General features: G+C 44.6%; 1 protein-coding gene across 1 annotated transcript in view; it reads right to left on the bottom strand.

Annotated features, from left to right (window-relative positions):
* Arp10 (Actin-related protein 10) overlaps window positions 1-19,971 on the bottom strand; it is a 30,472-nt gene that overhangs the window by 7,886 nt on the left and 2,615 nt on the right. Inside the window, exons 3-11 of the mRNA XM_077682045.1 lie at window positions 16,683-16,762; window positions 15,602-15,710; window positions 13,454-13,560; window positions 12,808-12,876; window positions 11,547-11,629; window positions 10,261-10,296; window positions 6,066-6,154; window positions 3,948-4,024; window positions 2,568-2,649 (exon numbers count right to left, since the gene is read on the bottom strand). Coding sequence (XP_077538171.1) covers window positions 2,568-2,649; window positions 3,948-4,024; window positions 6,066-6,154; window positions 10,261-10,296; window positions 11,547-11,629; window positions 12,808-12,876; window positions 13,454-13,560; window positions 15,602-15,710; window positions 16,683-16,762 — 732 coding nt within the window. The remainder of the gene's footprint in view (window positions 1-2,567; window positions 2,650-3,947; window positions 4,025-6,065; window positions 6,155-10,260; window positions 10,297-11,546; window positions 11,630-12,807; window positions 12,877-13,453; window positions 13,561-15,601; window positions 15,711-16,682; window positions 16,763-19,971) is intronic.

Raw genomic sequence — 19,971 nt, 5'->3', positions numbered from 1 at the left:
TTTCTTTTGTCCACTCCACTTGAGAACAATGCAAAAATAAAACGTAGGACAAACGGCATCGAGGACTGAGTTATTGAGATTTTTCACCCAGTGCTACTTTTGCCATGTACTGTTACAGTGGGTCGGATAAGCGCATACAGTGGTCGCGGAATGTGCAAAGTTGCACGGAAAAGCGCAACTGTCACCCTGGTCATCCTTTCTGTATGTCCGCACAAACCGCATCTCTGCAAAGTGCAATAAATCCCCAGCAGTTTTGCGTAGTACCACAGCATTTGGCAAGTATGCTGCGCTTCATTGCGAGTGGGCGTCTTAGAAGTCTGACCTCTCCCAGGGGTAGAATGGGGCGCATGTGTTTGGGAGCTGTCCTGGGAGCAGCCAAACAGGCCGTTTGGCAAGGAGCTGGCATAGGCAGCCCCCTGCCAATGAAGTTTTATTTACTTATCTACTATATTTGGCATTCTAGCACGCACTAGAACCTACTCCGAATCAGGGACCTTCAGGCCCAGCTACAATATGCACAGTTATCTACCTTTGGCTCCAGTGAGTGCACTGCGCTATCCCCGTTCAAAGAGTAAACCTCACGTGCAGAGTCGATGGGGTGAGGCATAAGACCTCACTTCGCGTCCAAGAGACGGCAGTGTTAAGCGAACTCGTGTAGGATGACTCAATGCCAGCGCCGCCATACAGCGGACGCACATGAATAGAGGCACCCTAAACTGTAAAACAACCGTAAACCCGTAAAACAAGGCGTTTGCTTTAATTTTTTCTATTAAACAGCAGTTTCAGTGCATGCAAAGCAGAACATAGCTGCTTCGTCTTCGTACGGGGCGGGACTCTGAGAGTTGATGAATGGACACGGAAGTATACGTAACGAGAGCGTGTCAGAAGGCATCAATAGAGCTGAACCGCACTCCACATAAGCAAACCCTAATCTCGAAGTAACAGGTGAAAATGAGTCATCACCGCACAACAAAGGCGAACCGACTGAACAAGCGTGGGCACATCATCCAAGACTCTGCTTGTTCAATACGTGCATCTACGCTCGTTGAAAATGGCCGACTAAATTGAAGTTTGCCTCCAATAAACTACAACCTCTCGTACAAATAGTATTCTGTTTTCTACGTGTTTCCGATGTGACACAAAAACATTTCACTCCCTTTTGGTCATTTTCAAGTGGCTAGTGGGCAGCAGCCAGCACCGGCAAACAAGAACTGTGCAAATGCGGCACGAAGAAATCCAAAGTGAAGGCGGAGAAGGCGCGTAGTGCCTGCGGCCTTACAGCTAAGCAAAATCCAACTGCCATAGCTGCCCATGGCTATATGTAAATGAAAACATAACCGCATTGAAACCGAAAACACGACGTTTCAGCCAAGTTTCTTGGCAGGGGTCCTCATCATGGTGGTCGTACCTCGTGGCTAAATGCGGGCTCTGCGACGCATGACGACACTGATAAGCGAGTTTGGCAATGGGGGTGGTTCGGTGCAGAATGGTGCAGGTAATCACATTTGGCACTCAATGGCGCAAATAACGCAGCTTTTCCACCCCTGCTCTTGTGAAATGCAGGACATTTTCAGAGACCTCTCGTTTGGCCCAACTTTTTGTTCAAGTGTGCGACTCCTGAGAGCCTCTTCGAAGCTACACACAGGTACAACTTAAGTGCAACAGAAGTCATCGCTGCCGGCTGTCCTTCCGTGAGGTGCAAAGGCTGCATTACTGCAAGTATTCTGAATGTGGCACGAGTCATTTTTTGGGAGTTCTCGTACTATATCTGCTTAGAAGCTACTGCAGTGACAGCAAACAAACTAGGGCAGAAGGAGATGTCACACTGTAAGTGCAACTTCGTTTCGAAATGCATTCGCATGTCGACGTCCGGGTTTGTCGTTTCAGCGAAATGATACACTGCATGAACTATTGCCGTTCTTACCTTGTACCTTAGTCTAGGAGAAGACTAAAATCACTGTTTCAGTTTTCTATGTGCCACAGTAGATGTAGACGAGAGAGAGAGAGATTGATTGATTTGATTGATTGATGGTAGGGTTTAACGCGCCAACGCAACGCAGGCAATGAGGTGCACTGTAGTGGAGGGCTCCGGATTAATTTTGACCACCTGGGGACCTCGAACGTGCGCCGAAATCTCGTACACACGGGCATTGAGAGAGAGAGAGAGAGAGAGAGAGGGCGAGAATGTGGTGAAGGGTGCTGTGTGGTGCACCGCAGGTGTCACCACCACATGGTTGTCGCTGGTCTTGAGCATGAGGAAAACGCATTTACCTGCCGTGGTGGCTCAGTGGCTAAGGCGTTGCGCTGCTGAGCACGAGGTCGCGGGTTCGATTCCCGGCCGCGGCGGCCGCTTTTCTGATGGAGGCGAAAAGCAAAAACGCCCGTGTGTACGAGATTTCGGCGCACGATAAAGATCCACAGGTGGTCAAAATTAATCCGGAGCCCTCCACTACGGCGCGCCTCATTGCCTGCGTTGCGTTGGCGCGATAAACCCCACAATCAATCAATCAAGGAAAACGCATTTGTTTTCCCCTCACCCGTCATCCACATGCAGATTGTCTACCCACCTTGATGATGGAGTCCAGCAGCAAAGTCGCAATGGACTTCATGTCCCCATCCAGTTCAAACAGGGCCTCCGCTGCATACTCCCTACAGAGAGGAGAGAGAGGGAGAGAGAGAGAGAATAACTCTCAAAACTTGAGTTAGAGTCTCAAAGGAGCCAGGACAAAAAAAATGAAAAAATGCAACTTTGTTCAATTTGGAATAATTCCCTTTTGTTAGCTCACTCAGCTCCCCTCCAGCCCCACAAGACATCTTTCAAACTGGAAAACACACAAGAAAAAGTCAAAAGAAATTATGAATTTCCTGCTATGGTGAGGTAATATGGACTCAGGAGGACAGAATATGAGCCAGTGCTAAAACACATTATTTTCGGTGTGGCAACTGCACGTTAGCATTGAAGCGATACGATCAAACGGAACTATACAGGCCCCAGTACAGCTGCCCAGTCATGTTTCTTGGCATTGGTTTATGTCGGTGGCCACGAATTGTGCAAAACAAGATTTTGTGTCGTAATGGAGGTGTCGCCAGAAATGTGTGCGCAGTCACCACTTTTTCCTTTGTTTTCTTCAATAACTCGATTATCCGTTGGAACTAACCGATAAAATTGGCAGGGTAACGGAATTACTTTGCTTACGCTCGCTCATTTACATTTTTTATGTGTGGAAGCTGCACTTCATCACCGAGACAGCTTGCTTTTTATATAAAAAAATAGTTTTTCGTGCTGAGCAAACCAAGAAACAGCCCTCTCGAGTGAGCAATGGGGGTTCAAGAAGCCGTTCCCCTCGTCCCACCCTGCCCACTAAATTTGTTGCTGTCGGTTGTGACGATACACTGGAAAGTCCACAGGGTGAAAGTACCGAACTGCGAATGGCGCTAATTTGGCACAAAGACAGGACGCCAGCAGTAAAAAGACCACGTGAATATTTCATAGCATTGGAAACAAGCGTGCCTTATACGCCACAAGTGGGACGAAAGACAGCTTATGGATGGGTGCAAAGTACAACAAACGTGGTGTAATGCAAAAGGGTGAAAAATGCACTGGCAAGCTAACAGCAGAGAAATGGATTGGCAAGACGTGCCAAGTGTCGTGCGAGTCATTTTGGAAGCCTGGTAAGTGCAATGCACATAGAACTGACTGACAACTAACTGACCTGCCAGCCTGACAACGTTGTGAAGCCTCACTAAACCTAACCTTGAAATTTGGTTCTTTCTTGTGCACGTGTTGCTTTCGTGGTGAATCGGCGCCATTTTCTGCCTAATTAATTAACGGCCTACCACCTAGCCCCACACCAAGCTTTGCTTCCGAAAAAGCAGCCCTGACACAGGGTTAAAATGTGTTTTTGTGGGCACGGGTCTGAGCAAAGCGCAGCAACAACACTGCCTACCTCAGCGTTCCAGGAATGGTGATGATCTTGTCGCCATCCAACGGATACTCCACATCCGGGGGTGGTGGTGGGGGATCCTGAGGGAAAGCCATGCAGTTTTAAGGCATGCAGTTTTAAGTCCTAGATCCCCATCTTTCACGGAGCACGTGAGGTACAGAAAATTGCTCCGAGGTCCCCGGAATTGCACAGACAATCACAAAATATCGGGGTGGACTGCACGAAAGAGACAACGCAGGGCCGGAGGAGGGGTTTGAGAGAAGGCAACGGACCGTAGGACATTGTGGACACACATAGTATATTCAGAGCTCCATTTAACATCGCTATGGGTGACAGCGCGTAAGGCTCTAGCGACAGGAGGGAAAGACCGAGAAAGCACACCATGATAGGAGAAGGCTACAGCAGCTTGAAAGGCCATTTGCAACAACCACTACTGAGAGGGAGAGGCTATACATGCAGCTGTGGCAGTGGCCTAGTGAGGACAACATGACAGTTCAACAGAAAGTTCAACAGCGCATCATCAGAAGGTCCCGCCAGAGGCTTTCACCTTCACGTTCCTAGAAACGTCTAAGCCTTCCCTGTAATTTTTTATATTTAATCCTTGAAGAATCTGCAGACACCCAGAACTTTAGTGCAGGAAGAAATCACGTCTATCTGGCACCGTTCGCAAGTCACTTTTATTGTTTTCATGACAGCTCATGGAGATCTCTGCTAGTGAAATCAATTTTTTCTGAGGACTTATTTCTCGTTTTCCAGAAACCTTCATTTCGTGCTGATTTGAATTGCACAAATAGACCGATATTTTTCCATTAAAAACTTTCTGCACTCCTTTTTTTTTTTTTAAACATTAAGGTGTGCAATGAACTAGGGTAATTGAAAACGATGAACAAACGTTGATGTTATAGGATGACTTTTAACTGAAATGCGAACAGTCAAGCGTGACGAAATTCTTGTTTTTTGGGGGGCTGTAAAATGGTTAATATTGATGACAGTGCAAAGATCTCAGTTCATTGCACAGCCTAGATGCAATGCTGCCAAGCCATTTATTTCTCTGTTCGAGTGGTCAAATTGGTACTAACAACTGTAGGTATGACAAGCATAATTTGGGTAATTTTGATAATAAAAATGCAATTCCATCATTTTTACATAAAGCAAATAAGAGGTCCGCTAAACTGCACTTTAGACGGCAGACTCATGAAAGCAATGAATTAACAATCAAAATACTTAAACATTCCCCCAAAAGCTGGTCACATACATACACCAACAAGCCCCCCATTTTTGTCACCTAAATTAACAATGTCATACCCCGAATAAACAAAAGAATTTTACTGCAAACAGTGCAGTAAAAAATGCAATGAACTCTGTATAAACAACCCACTCTTAGAAAAGGACACCAATCATGTGTAGGAAAAGCAACTGCCTCAAACCTCAAACAAACCTCGAAGTAAGTGGGAAACCAATTAACCACGAAACACGGTGAACTTTCAGAAGCTTGCCTGCTATAGTAGCGCTGAATTGTGCGCAGTTCACCGTGACCTCGCAGGCTTTACCAAGGGAGAAAAGTTTGAGAAGTACAGTAAAAGAGCAAGTTAATTAAAGTCCTTTTATGGGGAGAAAAAAAAAGCCTCTTCATCATTCAACAAAAATTTTCCTACCATCGATTCAAACATTGAAGTGCGAAAAAAAAAAAGTGTTGAATGGGGCTAAGTCTGTCTAGCAGAGGAGATAGCGAGGGAATCTATGCAATTTGGGCTCTGTGAGCGCAAGCTCCTTATATGGCGAGTAGTTTTTTTTTTTTTTTCCCAGCAGTGGCAACTGAGGGATTCTGGGAGATGAAGAGGACGCTGCATGTCACACTTCCTATACTACATTGCTGTGACCCCTACAGGCCAAAAACTAGGAACGCAAAAAGGGGTCTAAAGGAAGTAACAAGACAACTTTTTTCTCAGAACTAAAACATGATGCATGACGCGTGGAGCTGTAAAGCATGCTGTGAGTGAAAGGCACGACAACTTCTTGGACAAATCCTAGCTCGTATGTCTAATGCCCAGCACGGTACGTAAGAACCAAGACCAGCTAGACGTGTGTTAGCGTGTGTGATGTGCACAACGTTACACTCACCGGTATAACCGTAGCGTTGTGATCGCGCGCAAATCCCCACACCTGGAGCTTCTGCCCCCGCTCGTGGGAGGTCGCAAAGCACGTGCGAACTGCAAAGTGGCACGGAAAGAAGAAAAAAAAAGGGAGGGGGTAAATTTAGAGCTATTCCACTAAACTGTGGAGATGGAAGACCAGCAAAGCTGTATTGGTGAATGACTATGTTCAGTTACGCATGTTAACTTACAATATGGATAAAATGATGACAAACACACACAACACCATTTCAATTGACTCTTCTAAATTATTTCTCATATACTTTGTTTTCAGGCTGGTTTCAGTAAAACAACGGTTAGAGCCGCTTTCTGTAACCATACTCTCTCTCCATACACAGCCATGTATTTATAGCAGACGGGAATTCCGTAACGTTTAAGACTTCACTGTGAATAACTAACCATGACAAGTAAATAAAACTTGCCGCAACAACACATCCATCTTAGCAGCCAATTTCAGCACGATTTTTTTTCCAAGATATCTACATTAGATTGAGACCTACGGGGCATTTTACACTAGCCCTGGAGACTAAAATGGCTATTCTACGCAGCTGTGTCAACAGATGCAGGTTTGGTTGGAACCCAGCCACAAACAGCTTAGCTGTAACAAGATTCACTGCATATATTTTTTTAAAGACCTAGCTGCAGTATTCCTTCTCACATCACACAGAATACTGGGCACTGATGAGCGAAGCCCTGCAATGCCTGGATTCACTCCTTCAAGATATACAGTCAGAAGGACCTTCTCCCAACGGAGACGCTAGTGTGTGAACAGAAAAGTAAGTTCGTGGTTGTCTTACCTTTCCTTTAAATGTAATGGACTTAATCTATATCCCATTATTTGGCCAATGAGAAGGCATTAAACACCGTAAATGACATTTTATTTTATTTATTTATTTTGGATACTGTTAGCCCTTTTTCGGGCTGGTACAAGGTGGGAGGGTACACACATTTCGTCAACACATCAAGCAATGAAACAAAATAAACACATCACGAGAGGTACATTTCCAACTTGCATTCAAATGATTCTACAGTCATTGAGTCATCAAAAATCTGTGCATCAAGTGCATTCGAGTCTTCTATTGTCTTAACAAGGGGAGAATATTTAAAAACATCCATTCTGGCATTGTAAGGCGTAAAAACATACGGGTGATTCACACAGGGAGAGACTCTGCCAGGGCGGGACAAATAGCGCAACTGAACTAAATTGAATTTGTTAGTAGACAGCTGTTACAAAAACTTCAGTCGTACGATTTTCCTGCACGTTGCCAGTGTTGATAAATTTGCCCTAGCAAGCAACGTGGTTACGGACTGTGTTTTGCGATACGCTGAAAATATAAACCACACGGCAAGTCTCTGTATGCGTTCAAGTTGGCTAATCTGATACTGCTGGTGAGGGTCCCATATAACACTAGCATATTCCAAAGAAGGACGTACGACGGCTGTCTTAACTGCAGGTGTTGCATGCACCAATTTTCGTTTCAAAAATCCAAGTTTTCGCTCAGCAGATCCATATCTGTTATTTACATGATCCTTCCAATTGAGGTTACTCGATATGGTGACAGCAAGGTATTCGAGCTTCGTAGTGCGGGCTATTGCTTGTTGCCTACAGAGTAATTAAACCTAAGTGGCATCTTCTTAATGTTTAATGAAACATTATGAAACAATGAAACTCGATGTTTAATGAAACATCTTCATTGAAGATTAAAAGGTTAGTTAACGAAGCCACGAGTTAAAAAAAGGCTGGCATGTTATCATTCTGCAAGGCGTTGCTTCAGCAACACTTGCTGAAGCACTGAAGAGAGGTAAATAAATTTATAAAGCTTTCTGGCTCTAATTGTAATCACCGCTATCCCACTCTAGTGAATAGTTGACAAACCTGACCAGTGATGAGCTGAAACATAGTTGCAGGTTCGGCCTTCATTTTTTGGTTCTTTAAGTAAAACTTGAGAAACGTTGAACTTTGGAAAAAAGAATTTCAAAAATGAGACCTCATTCCTCCATCAACAGCCAGCAAGTTAGTACTGACTTCTTTGTCCCCCCAAACCGTTTCAAAGGGACAGTAAAATGTAAAAGCAAGGCCCATTTCGGTACATTTGAGTTCTGAGAATACAACATACCACTCCCAGCAGTAGCAGTCGCTTATTGATGCCGAAAATGTCAAAAGCGTTATAACAATCCCTGCCTGCCACCTCCCCCCCACCCTTCACATCTGAGTACTATGATTTCTCAGCCAGCAAACACTGTAAAAAAGGCTGCCTCAGCACAGAGGGTAGGCTTTGGGTAAGTTTTGGTTTCGTTCAAATATTTCGCCTTGAATACAAGCACCGTCAAACGGCGAAGCAGTAAAAGATGGCATCTAAAAGACACTTCATCATCGTCAGCTTCATCCTTCTAGACGAAAACAAAAGTAAATCAGAACAAGCTTTCAGGAACATGGTGATGATTGACTAAGTTTAAAATGGGGACCAGTTTGCTCTGAGCCCTTTGTGAGGTCCTTTATGTAGCTGTGAAGAAATAGAAATACACCTGAGAGAAATGCCAGCTTTAGTTATTTATTTCTCAGCAAACAAGGCAACAGGAGCTGTCGAACAACAGCTAAGAGAGCTTTGAGATGTATAACCTTCGAAACAAATAGCTGTTCTGCCTTTAGTGCCCCTTAAAGGCAGACAAAATCGATGTCTTAAAAGTAACCTGCAGGCTTTTTCATCACTTTGCTATTGCGATGTCTACAAATCTCTCATAGGCAAAATAAATTAGCATAAAAAAGAGGTGTCACAAACAAGCATTGTCACAAACAGTGAGTCAATGTACAGGGGTGAGACAGGATTTGGGAGCAGTTTTCAAAGCAAAAAATCTTGATTTTGGAGTAAAAGAACCCCAGCTTGGAGCAGTTGAGGACATTTGATGTGCCAGCTTAGGAGCCTAAAAAAACTCAAATTTGTAGCAACTCAGGGGAGGGGGGGGGGGGGGGGGAGTACCCCTTTTAGTCAGTTTGTACTACAAACAGTGAAACAGCCTTTCAAAAAAGATTACTTTTCACAGAATATCACAAAGTATGAACTGCCCTACCATCTTAAAAACTTCTTAAATTTTATTGAGCCTGTATACATAGACAATGGAGAGCGTTTCCAACTATCAAAGTAAGGACTGCTGCAACCTCGAGGTGCTTTTACTATCATTTGAACTTTGAAGTTATTACTTTTGTAATCCCACACTGCATTGTACAAACAAGTGTACAGCCGCGGCAAAAGTTGCGCGAAATGAGGTGACGATCATTACACCCCATCAGTCCTCCCCTCACCATCCCCAAGGTGCACGTTCACCACAATCGTAATTTGAGTACCGTTGCTATGTTCAGCCACCTTGCCTTGAGCATTAAATTTTAGTTCAGGTAGAGTAATTATTATTACTCGCATGCAATAGTAACCAGTCCTGCTATGGGGCGCTGCCCGAACACTTTGCGGCAATGCAGCCTGCGCTGCAACTTTTGGCACGTCGATCATCCCCTTCTCGCGGCTCGTGAGCTCATCTCCAAACACAGCAATAACTTGGCATTTACGACTTTGCAACGAGCCCAATATTTCACTTCATGAACACTGATTATAGACGCGCTTCACAATCAGGGACGAATGACGGTGAAGTCATCATTGTCAATGAACTCCATCTTTTGAGCCGCGCAACTTCCCGTAACATGGCACACATCCTCAAGCATTATTATCACTGCGATAACGTGCCATTCGAAAATGTCCTTAAAAAAAGAAAAAAAAATTTTGGGACATTTTTTGCTATCTGATCACCCCGTTTTGACTGATCGATGGATCAATCAAAAACATCGTCACCTTGGGGCTGCTTGGAAAATCATGTTGTCGTCACCATTTTTCCCTTATTGAACCTGACGTGGGCGTCAAAATCCTTGCTTATCAGGATGTATTGGAGCAGCCTGGTGCAATATTTGCAATTTTTATGCTTTTTGGAGCAGCTTGGCGCAGAAAAACAGCTGTGTATCAAAACTGCGCAATATTGGCAGCTGTCTTGGCACTGGATATGAGTAAGAATAAAGCAACATGCTCGAGTTGTAGTCCACTTCAACTCTCTAGTGAGTGAATGCAGATGCAACTTGACACGCGAGTTGACAAACTGCCCGCTGTAGCAGCGAGTCTCACCTTTGATGTCTTCCAAGACAGCTTCCCTCACAGACTCTGAAAAGAAGCACAAAACCATACGCAAATGAATGGAATGGTCACAGCGAGAAAAAATGTTGGTACTTTTGGCACCTTTTGTGGACCTCAAATGTCCAGGCATGGACATCAAGACCAAAATGATGTCGGAAAAAAAAAAAAATCAAGAAGGTTGATGGGATGCCTAACTACTCAGAGCCAATGGAGCATGGAGCATACAGATAGCAGATGGGTGAATGCAACGGAAAATGTCACAAAAGCATTGGCGGACGGCCAGTAGAATCTAGCTGGCCTTTCACTGAGCTGAAGTTCTCAGTTATCTTCACTTTTTTCACAAAATGAAACTAAATTATTTACCTCTTCCAACAAAACTTCACCCATTCATAAGCCATCAACGGAATCTTGGTGTTCAAACGCTGCAAACGAGCCAGGGAGCTAAACAGCCACGACCATTCCGCACGTTGTGTACGGTGTACTATCAATCGTTTCTTTTTAGACATTTGTTTGAGTTCAGTTCCTGCTTTCACGACTTATTTTTCCCATATTTTTTTAGGCCCAATTGGGGTCCAAAATGGAAACAAAGACAACATACGAGTTTCACCTGTCAAATATATGGTACACTATTTTTAGCAAAAGAAATGTTTTCTTATACAGTCAAGTCCACTTATAACAATATATCGGATATAATGATGAACAGCTATGGCACCGTCAACGTTTGTATTCTTTCTATGGTGAAATAAACCGCTTATTACAATGCTCCAGTGCCACGATATCGGATATAACGATTGAGTCTGGTTATATTGTGCACCGAAAATGCAACAGTGATGACTTTATAATGGCGCGGTTGTGCGGCGTACTCAGGTAGTGTCTTCGTAGGAGGCCCAATATGTGACACAGTCCCTCGGGGACTTTGTTTCCGTCAAGGACATTTACCTCAGCTAGGTGAAGCACCTATAGATGCCCTTGGAAAAGATTTGCGCTAGCTTCCCACACCGGCAAACAAAGGTGACCGACTGTGGCTTCTTTTCCGCAAATTAGTAGTAGTACAACCTTGCTGGCATGCGAATAAAATGTTTTGAGCTCTGTTTCGTCTTTTTATTTCGCAACCCACATATAACAATCATCAGTTATAGCGATGGGATTTCCTTGGCACTTGGATATTGTTATAAGTGGACTAAACTGTAGACATGAGTGTTTCAGTATTTCTCCGCGGTAGTCAAAGAGCTAGCACATCACCCTCTCTGCGACGCCAGTCCCAGCGAATTGCTCACCGGTCAGCAAGTCCGCAAGGGGGTAGTCACCGTCTGCGGAACCTCGAACTGTACCCAGTTGCATCAACTCCGACTCTATCCGCCTGGAACAAGAAAAGTCACAACGACGCAAGTTAAGCTCATTTCCTCCAGAAAGATGCACCTGTACCGCTGACATGATGGAACAGCAGGCAAGAAAAGCACCGCAGAGTTTAAAAAACGACTTGACAGGGGAAAAAAAAAAAAGAAAGAAAACTAAACGGCCAACTAGAATTCGTAACAGTCTCGAATTTTGAGCTGCAAGCCCAGTGCAATTATAGAACTACGATTCCAGAATGGCCTGTCGGAATAACAGCAAGAAATTAACTGCACGGATCGAAGTGTGACACTTGCAGTGAAATTTCACATTTGATGCCCCCTTTTTTTCCCACTCTCTCATAGCTTTCGTCACTGTTCAGCCTCGACAATATGCCTTCACTGTAGTTGCAAACGAATAAATATAATCGTGAAGAGAAGGTAACAACTCGCCCTATGGTGTTACCCAAGGAACGAAACAAGAAAACTTAAGGCAATGCTCCAGGCAAAACTGGCAAGCCAAACTTCAAGCAAGTTGTGGACGAAGCACGTAGACTTAAGTTGGCTTCATTTGTTCATTTTTTTAGGCATAGCAAATAGTTAAACATGTTGGAGTAGGTGCACAGTTTCAGGCAGCACAAAACAGCAATACAGTGAGCCGACCGCTTTTTCTGGCCTCTGGAGATTTGAACTTGCTGGATATTTCGGACCTTCCAAAAAAACGCCAGTTGTCCCATAGGAGTAATGGCTCACGGATTTTTTCGGACTGCTCTTTTATTTGGACTATTTTTCGTTCTTCTATAGGTCCGAAAAATTGGTCCGCTACTGTACACCGCACATTCCCTCCGTTCCTTTCTCCCTGCTGAGGGTCACCTTGTTTGCGCTGCTTGAAACCACGAATCATTTCTAAGAACTGCAGTACAAGACCTGGTATTTTCATGGTAATCATATTTGTTTGTTCGCAGCTACAGCGCAAGCTTTTAGGAAGGGAGCCGCAAAACATCGCCGACTAAAACAATTACAAGCTCTACAGACCTTCCTTAATGTGGAACACTACTGTGAAGCAGACGTTTGACAGTTTTAGCTACTCATGCATACGGAAAGCACGCTAGTATAAGATAGGTGCACTAATAGAGGCTTCTGTATTTTGCACTCTGAAAAAGTGAACACATAGTAGAAGCAGTGAAGAGAGTCGGTACTATCTCACCTGTGAATGGCCAGCCCCCCAAGAGGAATGGCTTGCCAGGCACTGAGGATGCAGACGCCTTCATAGATGTGAACATGAAAGGCAGTCAAGGGAGACAAGTGTCGCGCAAAAGCGTCTCGCGCATGCATAGGCAGGCAACACATTGTAGCTAAAATTAGGCAACTGCACATCTAGTATAAACCATAAAAGCATTGCTTAGACAACAGTGGTCTCGCAATACTCTTAGCCACCAGACTTGTTCAAGCAAATTGCCCAGAAAATAATTTTGGCTCATCTTCTGGAAGTGTTCTACTACTGTTCAGAAGAGTCTTTTATGCAAGCTGATTCCCAGAACGCTGATATCTTGTAACCTCAGAGTTAAGACATCCATATCTCTGCTGTTCGTTCACTGTAGCTTTCCCGTACGCCTGCCTGGCAACAAAGAAGAATAACGCTCATTTTGTTCTGGACATTCTCAGAAGGTCCACAACAAAAATCGATAAATGCACACATTTTGTATACCACTCAAGAAATGTGGGCCCCACTTCCAACAGCAAAGGCAACACCTTATTCCCTCATCAGGAGTGCAGAAATGTCCTTCTCCACCCCCTTGTGCAAGAGAGGTCAACGACCACTCGGCAGCCCGGTAGCAAACCACAAGGATATGGGCAGCGATACGCTCTCGTAGTAGCCGCAGTCCAGCACTAAGGCGGAGTTGATCCCGAGTGTGTACATGGCCATGAGGTGCGAGGGGACAAAGACCACTCCAGGGACCTGCAGGGATTTTTAAGCACGGCACCGTCAGTGTGATGGTCCAAATGTGACACAGTAAGTACCACAACCTGATCCCTTAATTAAAGGGACACTGACGACAAAATACAAGTTGCTCTGGATCGATACATTAGATCACCGAGAATACCAATATGCCACCCTTATGCATAGCTTTTCCAACATGACGTAGAAAATAGCAAAAACGCGAACGCAGGTATCGCCGCCACTGGCCATACCGTGCCACTTGCACTAAAAGTGATTAAAGCTGCACGACAAATATTTCGATTGAATGATGATTAATTGTGGGGTTTAATGCGCCAATGCTACACAGGCGATGAACTGCACCGTAGTGGAAGGCTTCAGATTAATTTTGACCACCTGCAGGAGATCTTTAACGTGCGTCGAAATCTCGAACACAGGGGCATTTTTGCTTTTCGCCTCCATCAGAAAAGTGGCTGCCGCGGCCGGGAATCACACCCTTGAGCTCAGCAGCGCAGTGCCTTAGCCGACACAAATATTTTAACAATACGCCCTCGCAAGGGCATAAAAACTGAATTGGAAGGTTTTGTAGTGTCACGTTTGAATGTTGAAGAGAAAGCTAGAAACAGTATCCTGGGAACTTCTTTATTGGAGCCCCTTCACAGTAACAAGGTTCAAGGGGCCACGGAGACTAAGTACAGCTTTGTTTAAATTGAAAGAACTTGGCTTTGGCAACTTGCTCAGCTCCGCTCGAGCTACAAAATACATTTAACTGGGCGAAGAAAAAGAAAAAAAAAAAAAACGCGAGAAATCTGGAAAAAATTTTAGAATTCTACGCTATAGTGATGTAAATATGGGCAGGAGAGATGTGGTGTGGGCCAGAACTGAAAACACAGTTATCAGTGCATTAGGTGCACTTTAGCATTCAGGTGATAGTATTATGGAGCTCTCACCGCCATCGCCTAGTCATGTTTCTTGGTGGTGGCATACGGCAGACATTGTGTACACTCGAAAATACTTTGATGCGTGCCAAAATAAGAGTCGCAGAGGTTTTTTTTTTGTTTTTGTTTTTTTCCCCGACAGTACTGCACTAGGGTCGCACAATCATCCGGCTGGGTATGGCACAAAGTATATTGCACTGAAACCAAAAGGAAGTAGTTGGCTTTTGGGGTCCATCTATGAAATCACTGCGAAATCACTGTGTGATTTGAGCCTCCTGCTTTCGCACGAACTTGGGCACTACACAGCACTCCACAGAAGCAACGTCACTTACCCCTATATTTGCAAATGTAACTTTATCGTTAACTTTTGCCTTTCGACGCTTTTGGTGCCAAACATGCTTCCAGAACCAAACGCACGCCGAAAGCGCGCATTTTTCACGAACTTGATGATGCTCTTTCTATGTACTGTACTCAAAATCGTCAAGAGGGTAGTACTAGCTCGGATACCGTACCGCACGACGGCGACATTCTTCGTCCTCGGCGGCGGATACGATGTCGTTGAAAATTTTAAAATTGCGAGCATGTCTTGAAAAGACTAAACTTTCCATTTTCAGGCATCAGAACTGATCACCAACGAACCGACACCACAGATAGCGGTGCAGACACGCGACTACGCACCGACAGGCTGGCCTAGCACCTAACCGACACCGTACGCACACAAGGAAAAGCACTGTATATCTTTCAGTGAACACGAAATTCGTTATATTAGTGCCTTTCTCCAACCGATTTTTCAGAAAAGGGGGGCAAAAAACAATGACTCATCAGCATAGCGAATTAGTTCGTCGCAACGCCTTCGTTGCATAGAGGTTGCAAACACTGGGCTTGAAAGGGGTTTGGCAATGGTGAATTGAAAACTTCATTAAATCCAGGATTTCGTTACATAGAGCTTCCTTACATCCAGGTTTAACTGTATTACCATCGCTCTTTAACTTTTTTAGTATCTCAACCACATCTAGGTGTATTGTATCAGCAAAAATACCTAAGGATATCCTCAGGTATTTCCTAAAGAAAAAAATCTTTATATACCATTAAAAATCTGAGCGATACAAAAATGGCAGACTTACCTCGAAGTGCTCAAAAAGCACCTGAGCGACTGTGTTCCGAAACAGCGTTGGACAGAGCACAGATTCGACGACCACCACACGACGGTCCTTTGGATTAACTGAGAGGTACCTGAAGGAAACGGACAGGGAAAAGCAAAATTTAAAAAACAGAAAAAAAAAAGAGATCTCCAAACGGTTGCACAAGAGACGCAAAGAATTATTTGGCTCCCCAAATTCTTGATTAACCACTAGTCTGTTACCAACTCATTCCAAACAGCAAGCCGGTAGAGCTTGACAAGCAGCAAATTTTGCTTCAGTGGAACTACGGCAAATTCAGTGGCGAATTAGTTTTAGAGGCGATCCGTGATGCAACATGTTTTAGGCCAGATCTATTAAAATGAGAGCTACAGCCATTTTTCCGCAACCATACCCCTTCTATTTACATGGCTGCGAAACTCTGAAGACTGCAGAATCCAGGAGAGTGACTGCTCCGAAACTGCAGTTTAAAACGGGATCTACTGGCACCCCTTATTTCATGCTCGTCGACAACTGCTGGCATTTTGCAAAAGAACATTTTTAACTGTAACACATGTTCACTTCCATCCGTCATTTGCAGGTTTCCAGCCTAAAATGTGCCAACTTTTCCTTTTGCGATAAAAAAAAAAGTTGGGCATACATCAGCTGTGGTGCTTTTGCAACTAGTATACAGTGGTTACGAGCTTAGTTTCACTTGAGAAAAGCAACACCAAAAGAGTTGCATGGGTTCGCAAAGATATGTTTCGCACACAAAACAAAGGGGCACATGTAGTAAACAACATGTCATTAAGCACGTCAATTTCTTTAGAGAAAAGATAGATGCAAACGTAGACAGTTCTGGCCAAACGGTTACCCACATGTCGAGGCACTAAATGCTGCTGGGTTTCTACGTCGGCAGTGTGCAAACGTGTTCTCAGAGGCTCACACGCACACGAAAACTATTGCGTGCATTTACGCAAAGTCTGTGGAAATTTCTGGGCAGTCCACATACAGACTAAAAGCCCTTCTCATTTTTCTCTTTCGTTTACTCGAAATGAGTGCGAGTACCGAAACGGATGCTGCTCACCTAAAGTACAACGTGTAGAGGAACTCCTTGAGCATGGTAAAGAGGTCATCCTGACCCCAGTAGTTCCAGATGGGCTGAAGCTGTAGTGAGAGTGACAAAAATGAAGCATTCATAAAGATGAGGCTTCTGCGCACGTCAGAGGCCTAGAAATGAGAACTTCGTCATGAACTGGAATGGACGCTTTCAAAACAACTCATAATTCCCACACCAAATGGTGGTGACCCAAAGATGTGGGCTGGATGTTCTTTTATCTCCTGAACAACCTTTCTCATTCATAAAAGCAACTATATTGGGAATCTCGGAAACGCTCAGTCACAATCCCCACTGATTTCAGTGTGGTAACAATGAAATGTAACAATCCCACGGCAACAATCCCTTCAAATTTTGTATGCTCACAGACGCGGCCCGGCTACATCCCCTTTCTGTGACGATCCAGAAGCTACTCACTGCTTTCTTTTAAACTGCCTCAGCTTTTCCTCAGTGCACCACACATACCCAGAAGCTGCTTAATTGGCCCCACCACCTATCCGTTGTTCTTTCCATTGGCAATATATGGCTTGCAATCCCCCCCCACCCCCCTCAACCTCTGCTCAATGCCCTTCATTCCTTCGTTGTGGCAACAGGCAAGCTTTCTCATGTCACCCACTTCTTCCCATCCTTAACCCCATTACCCAAGACCGCCAAGTTCCATACCTTCATCAACAAATTCCCTCCTCCTCCTCCTCCCTACCACCATTGTTCTTGCTGACCCTACTTTTATATTTCAATGTTTTTCCTAACTGTTTTCTTTCCCATCTCTTACAAAAAATTGACGTGAACCTTAGCCTAACTTCTTTGGATGGGTTTCTGGCCCCGTTTGAGGCCAACCGATACAAATTTATGCGCAAGGTTGGCCATCGATACGACACAGATGGCAGCTCTGCAATGCTATGGACATTGCTGTTGCTAGGACGCTCCGCCAACTATTCAACGCACCCGCCACCGGCGGTGGTTCAGTGGCTAAGGCGTTGTGCTGCTGAGCACAAGGAGATTACGGGTTCGATCCGGGTGGCTGCTCCTTTTTAGGTGGAAGTGGAACACAAAGACAACCATGTGTCGAGATTTAGGTTGCAAAAATTAATCCGGTGCCCTCCACTACGGCGCACCTCATGGCCCAGGTGTGGCTTCAGTGCATTTAACCCCACAATCATCAGACTATTCAACGCAGAGGTTTGGGCAAGTTGTTGATAGAACTTCGGCAAGTTAAAAAGGGCTAAAGAATTGGGGCATGAGGAGAGAAAGGAGTGTCTGTCGTGTCTTGGCTTTATTAGATGCGACGCATCTCATTCACTCGCCTTGTCCCTGCATCCATCCGGCGTTGTCGGCGTCCACCCCTCCCCCATTCTCCTCGCCGCACCAGCTGCGCTCTCCACCGCTCAACCCCTCTCCTCTCCGATAGCGAACACTCTGGGTGTGTTCCAATTTACCGTTTAGACAGCTTTGTTGCCGTCTTCGCGGACAGTACGCCATGTTAAGCCCCGTTCCCATTCGAACGAAGCAGTCAACGAAGACTGCTTTGAGGAGACAGCATCGAAGTCAGCAACGATGCAGACTACCTTCCTGTCTAAACTAATAAGTGATGCCAGCGCTACCTTTTTGCGTATTAATGTTGAAATAAAAGCACTTGTTCCTGTATTTAAATATTTGGTATAAGTTACTAGTGATGCTGATGACTTTGTTTAATTTTTAAATTACTTAACGTTTGTAATAACAACGGTATTATTAGTTACGAAGCTTGCGGTTGGTGCAACTCAACATGTCTGCTACGACGCTGTCGTCTGCGCTGGCGTAGCGCTTGCGACCGCGGCGCCATTCCAATTTTATTCCTTTAGACGTCTAGTTAGACTGCTTCGTAGGCTGTCTACGAAGCTGTCCGCGAATTGGAACGCAGCCTCTCTCACGAGGGGCATTGGATTGGATTGGATTCGATTGGCTTGGCTTGAAACTCTGCGATGCTTCGCATCACCTCAGGGTTCCCCTCGGGAAGATGGTGTAATTTTTTCCTCATGTCCCAGTTCTTTAGTGCTTTTTACCGCATTGAAGATACATAACATGGTATGAGCACCTTGGATGGGATTGGATTGCACAGAAAAGCGGGAAGCTGCCAATAGTTCAAGCCAGAGTAACTCTGGTTCAAGCGGCATGTAGTATTCGCCGCGAGCTCGACATGTAGGTGGCGACAGCGTCGCGCTGCTAGTGTGGATGCTCCGCTGAGCGGCCCGTAAGAATGCACACTGTGGGCGCGATTCGTGCCTTTTTCTCGCCGTATGTGCGCACGAAAGGTGCAAACAAGAGTGGTATGCTGTAGTTCAGTTCCTCAACGTTCAATGTATAGCATGGAAGCGGCAGTTAGTTTTCATTACTACGCCAAAAAAAAGCGACGACTCATCGGGAATCTCAGAATGGCCGTAATTGTGACAATGAACTTGTACGCTGTGGCTCGTAGCAAGCTCGATCTTTCCCGACTATGGCTTTGAGCCTTCAATAAAAGCATAAATAGAAACAAATCAGGAAGCCTCGATCTCTGAAATTCAGTTTACAACGGCAATCTCAATCGCTTTCACTGGTAGCATGACGCATTCTTGCATTTGTGGGATGCTCTGAAATGGTAACACTACTTAACTGCCCCGAAATTTCTCCTAAGAGCTTACGATATTTTTTGTGTGTTCAAACGGCAACATAAAATTACTGAATTTTGATCAGCGCAGAGATATAAATGTAACCGCTCTTTTAAATGAGATTTTAGCGACTCTGAAGGAAGGTTTGATGAATAACGGTTTCGGATCACTTATTTAGGGCTTTCGTCGCAAGTGAACTTGCGAATTGAATTGTCAACGCACGCAGTACAATCAACATCTCATGTTTAGCTAGGTTTTCGCAAAATGACAAGCAGGTTTACAGTGTGCAAACCAAGCTTCTGGGACCTCACAGCTTGAGCACAAATTTTCTGTTGCGGCTGCTCTGTTGGCCATTTGCGTTCCTTTTAAAATCTAACAGGTGCCTGCAACAGCGAGATGTGTTTGCATTCTTGCGTATAAGGTCGCTTACCAACCCTAAAGATGGCAATAAATGAAGTTGCGCTGTTGCAGATGTAGTAAAACATTTCCTTTTTATTTCTCGTTGCAAATAAGCGCAACGGGTTTCCGGTAACTACTTTGTTTTGTAAACTGAATATCGCCTTTGTCTTGGCATTTAATTCTTGAGGATTGGTTAAAAAATGAAATTCTGTGCATTCCGTTTTTTTTTTCGG

This window comes from Haemaphysalis longicornis, unplaced genomic scaffold, assembly GCF_048455015.1.
Source record: "Haemaphysalis longicornis isolate Haplotype H1 unplaced genomic scaffold, Haemaphysalis longicornis Haplotype H1 scaffold_8, whole genome shotgun sequence".
In the NCBI taxonomy this organism is placed as follows: Eukaryota; Metazoa; Arthropoda; class Arachnida; order Ixodida; family Ixodidae; genus Haemaphysalis; species Haemaphysalis longicornis.
This window is presented reverse-complemented; position numbering and strand designations above follow the sequence as displayed.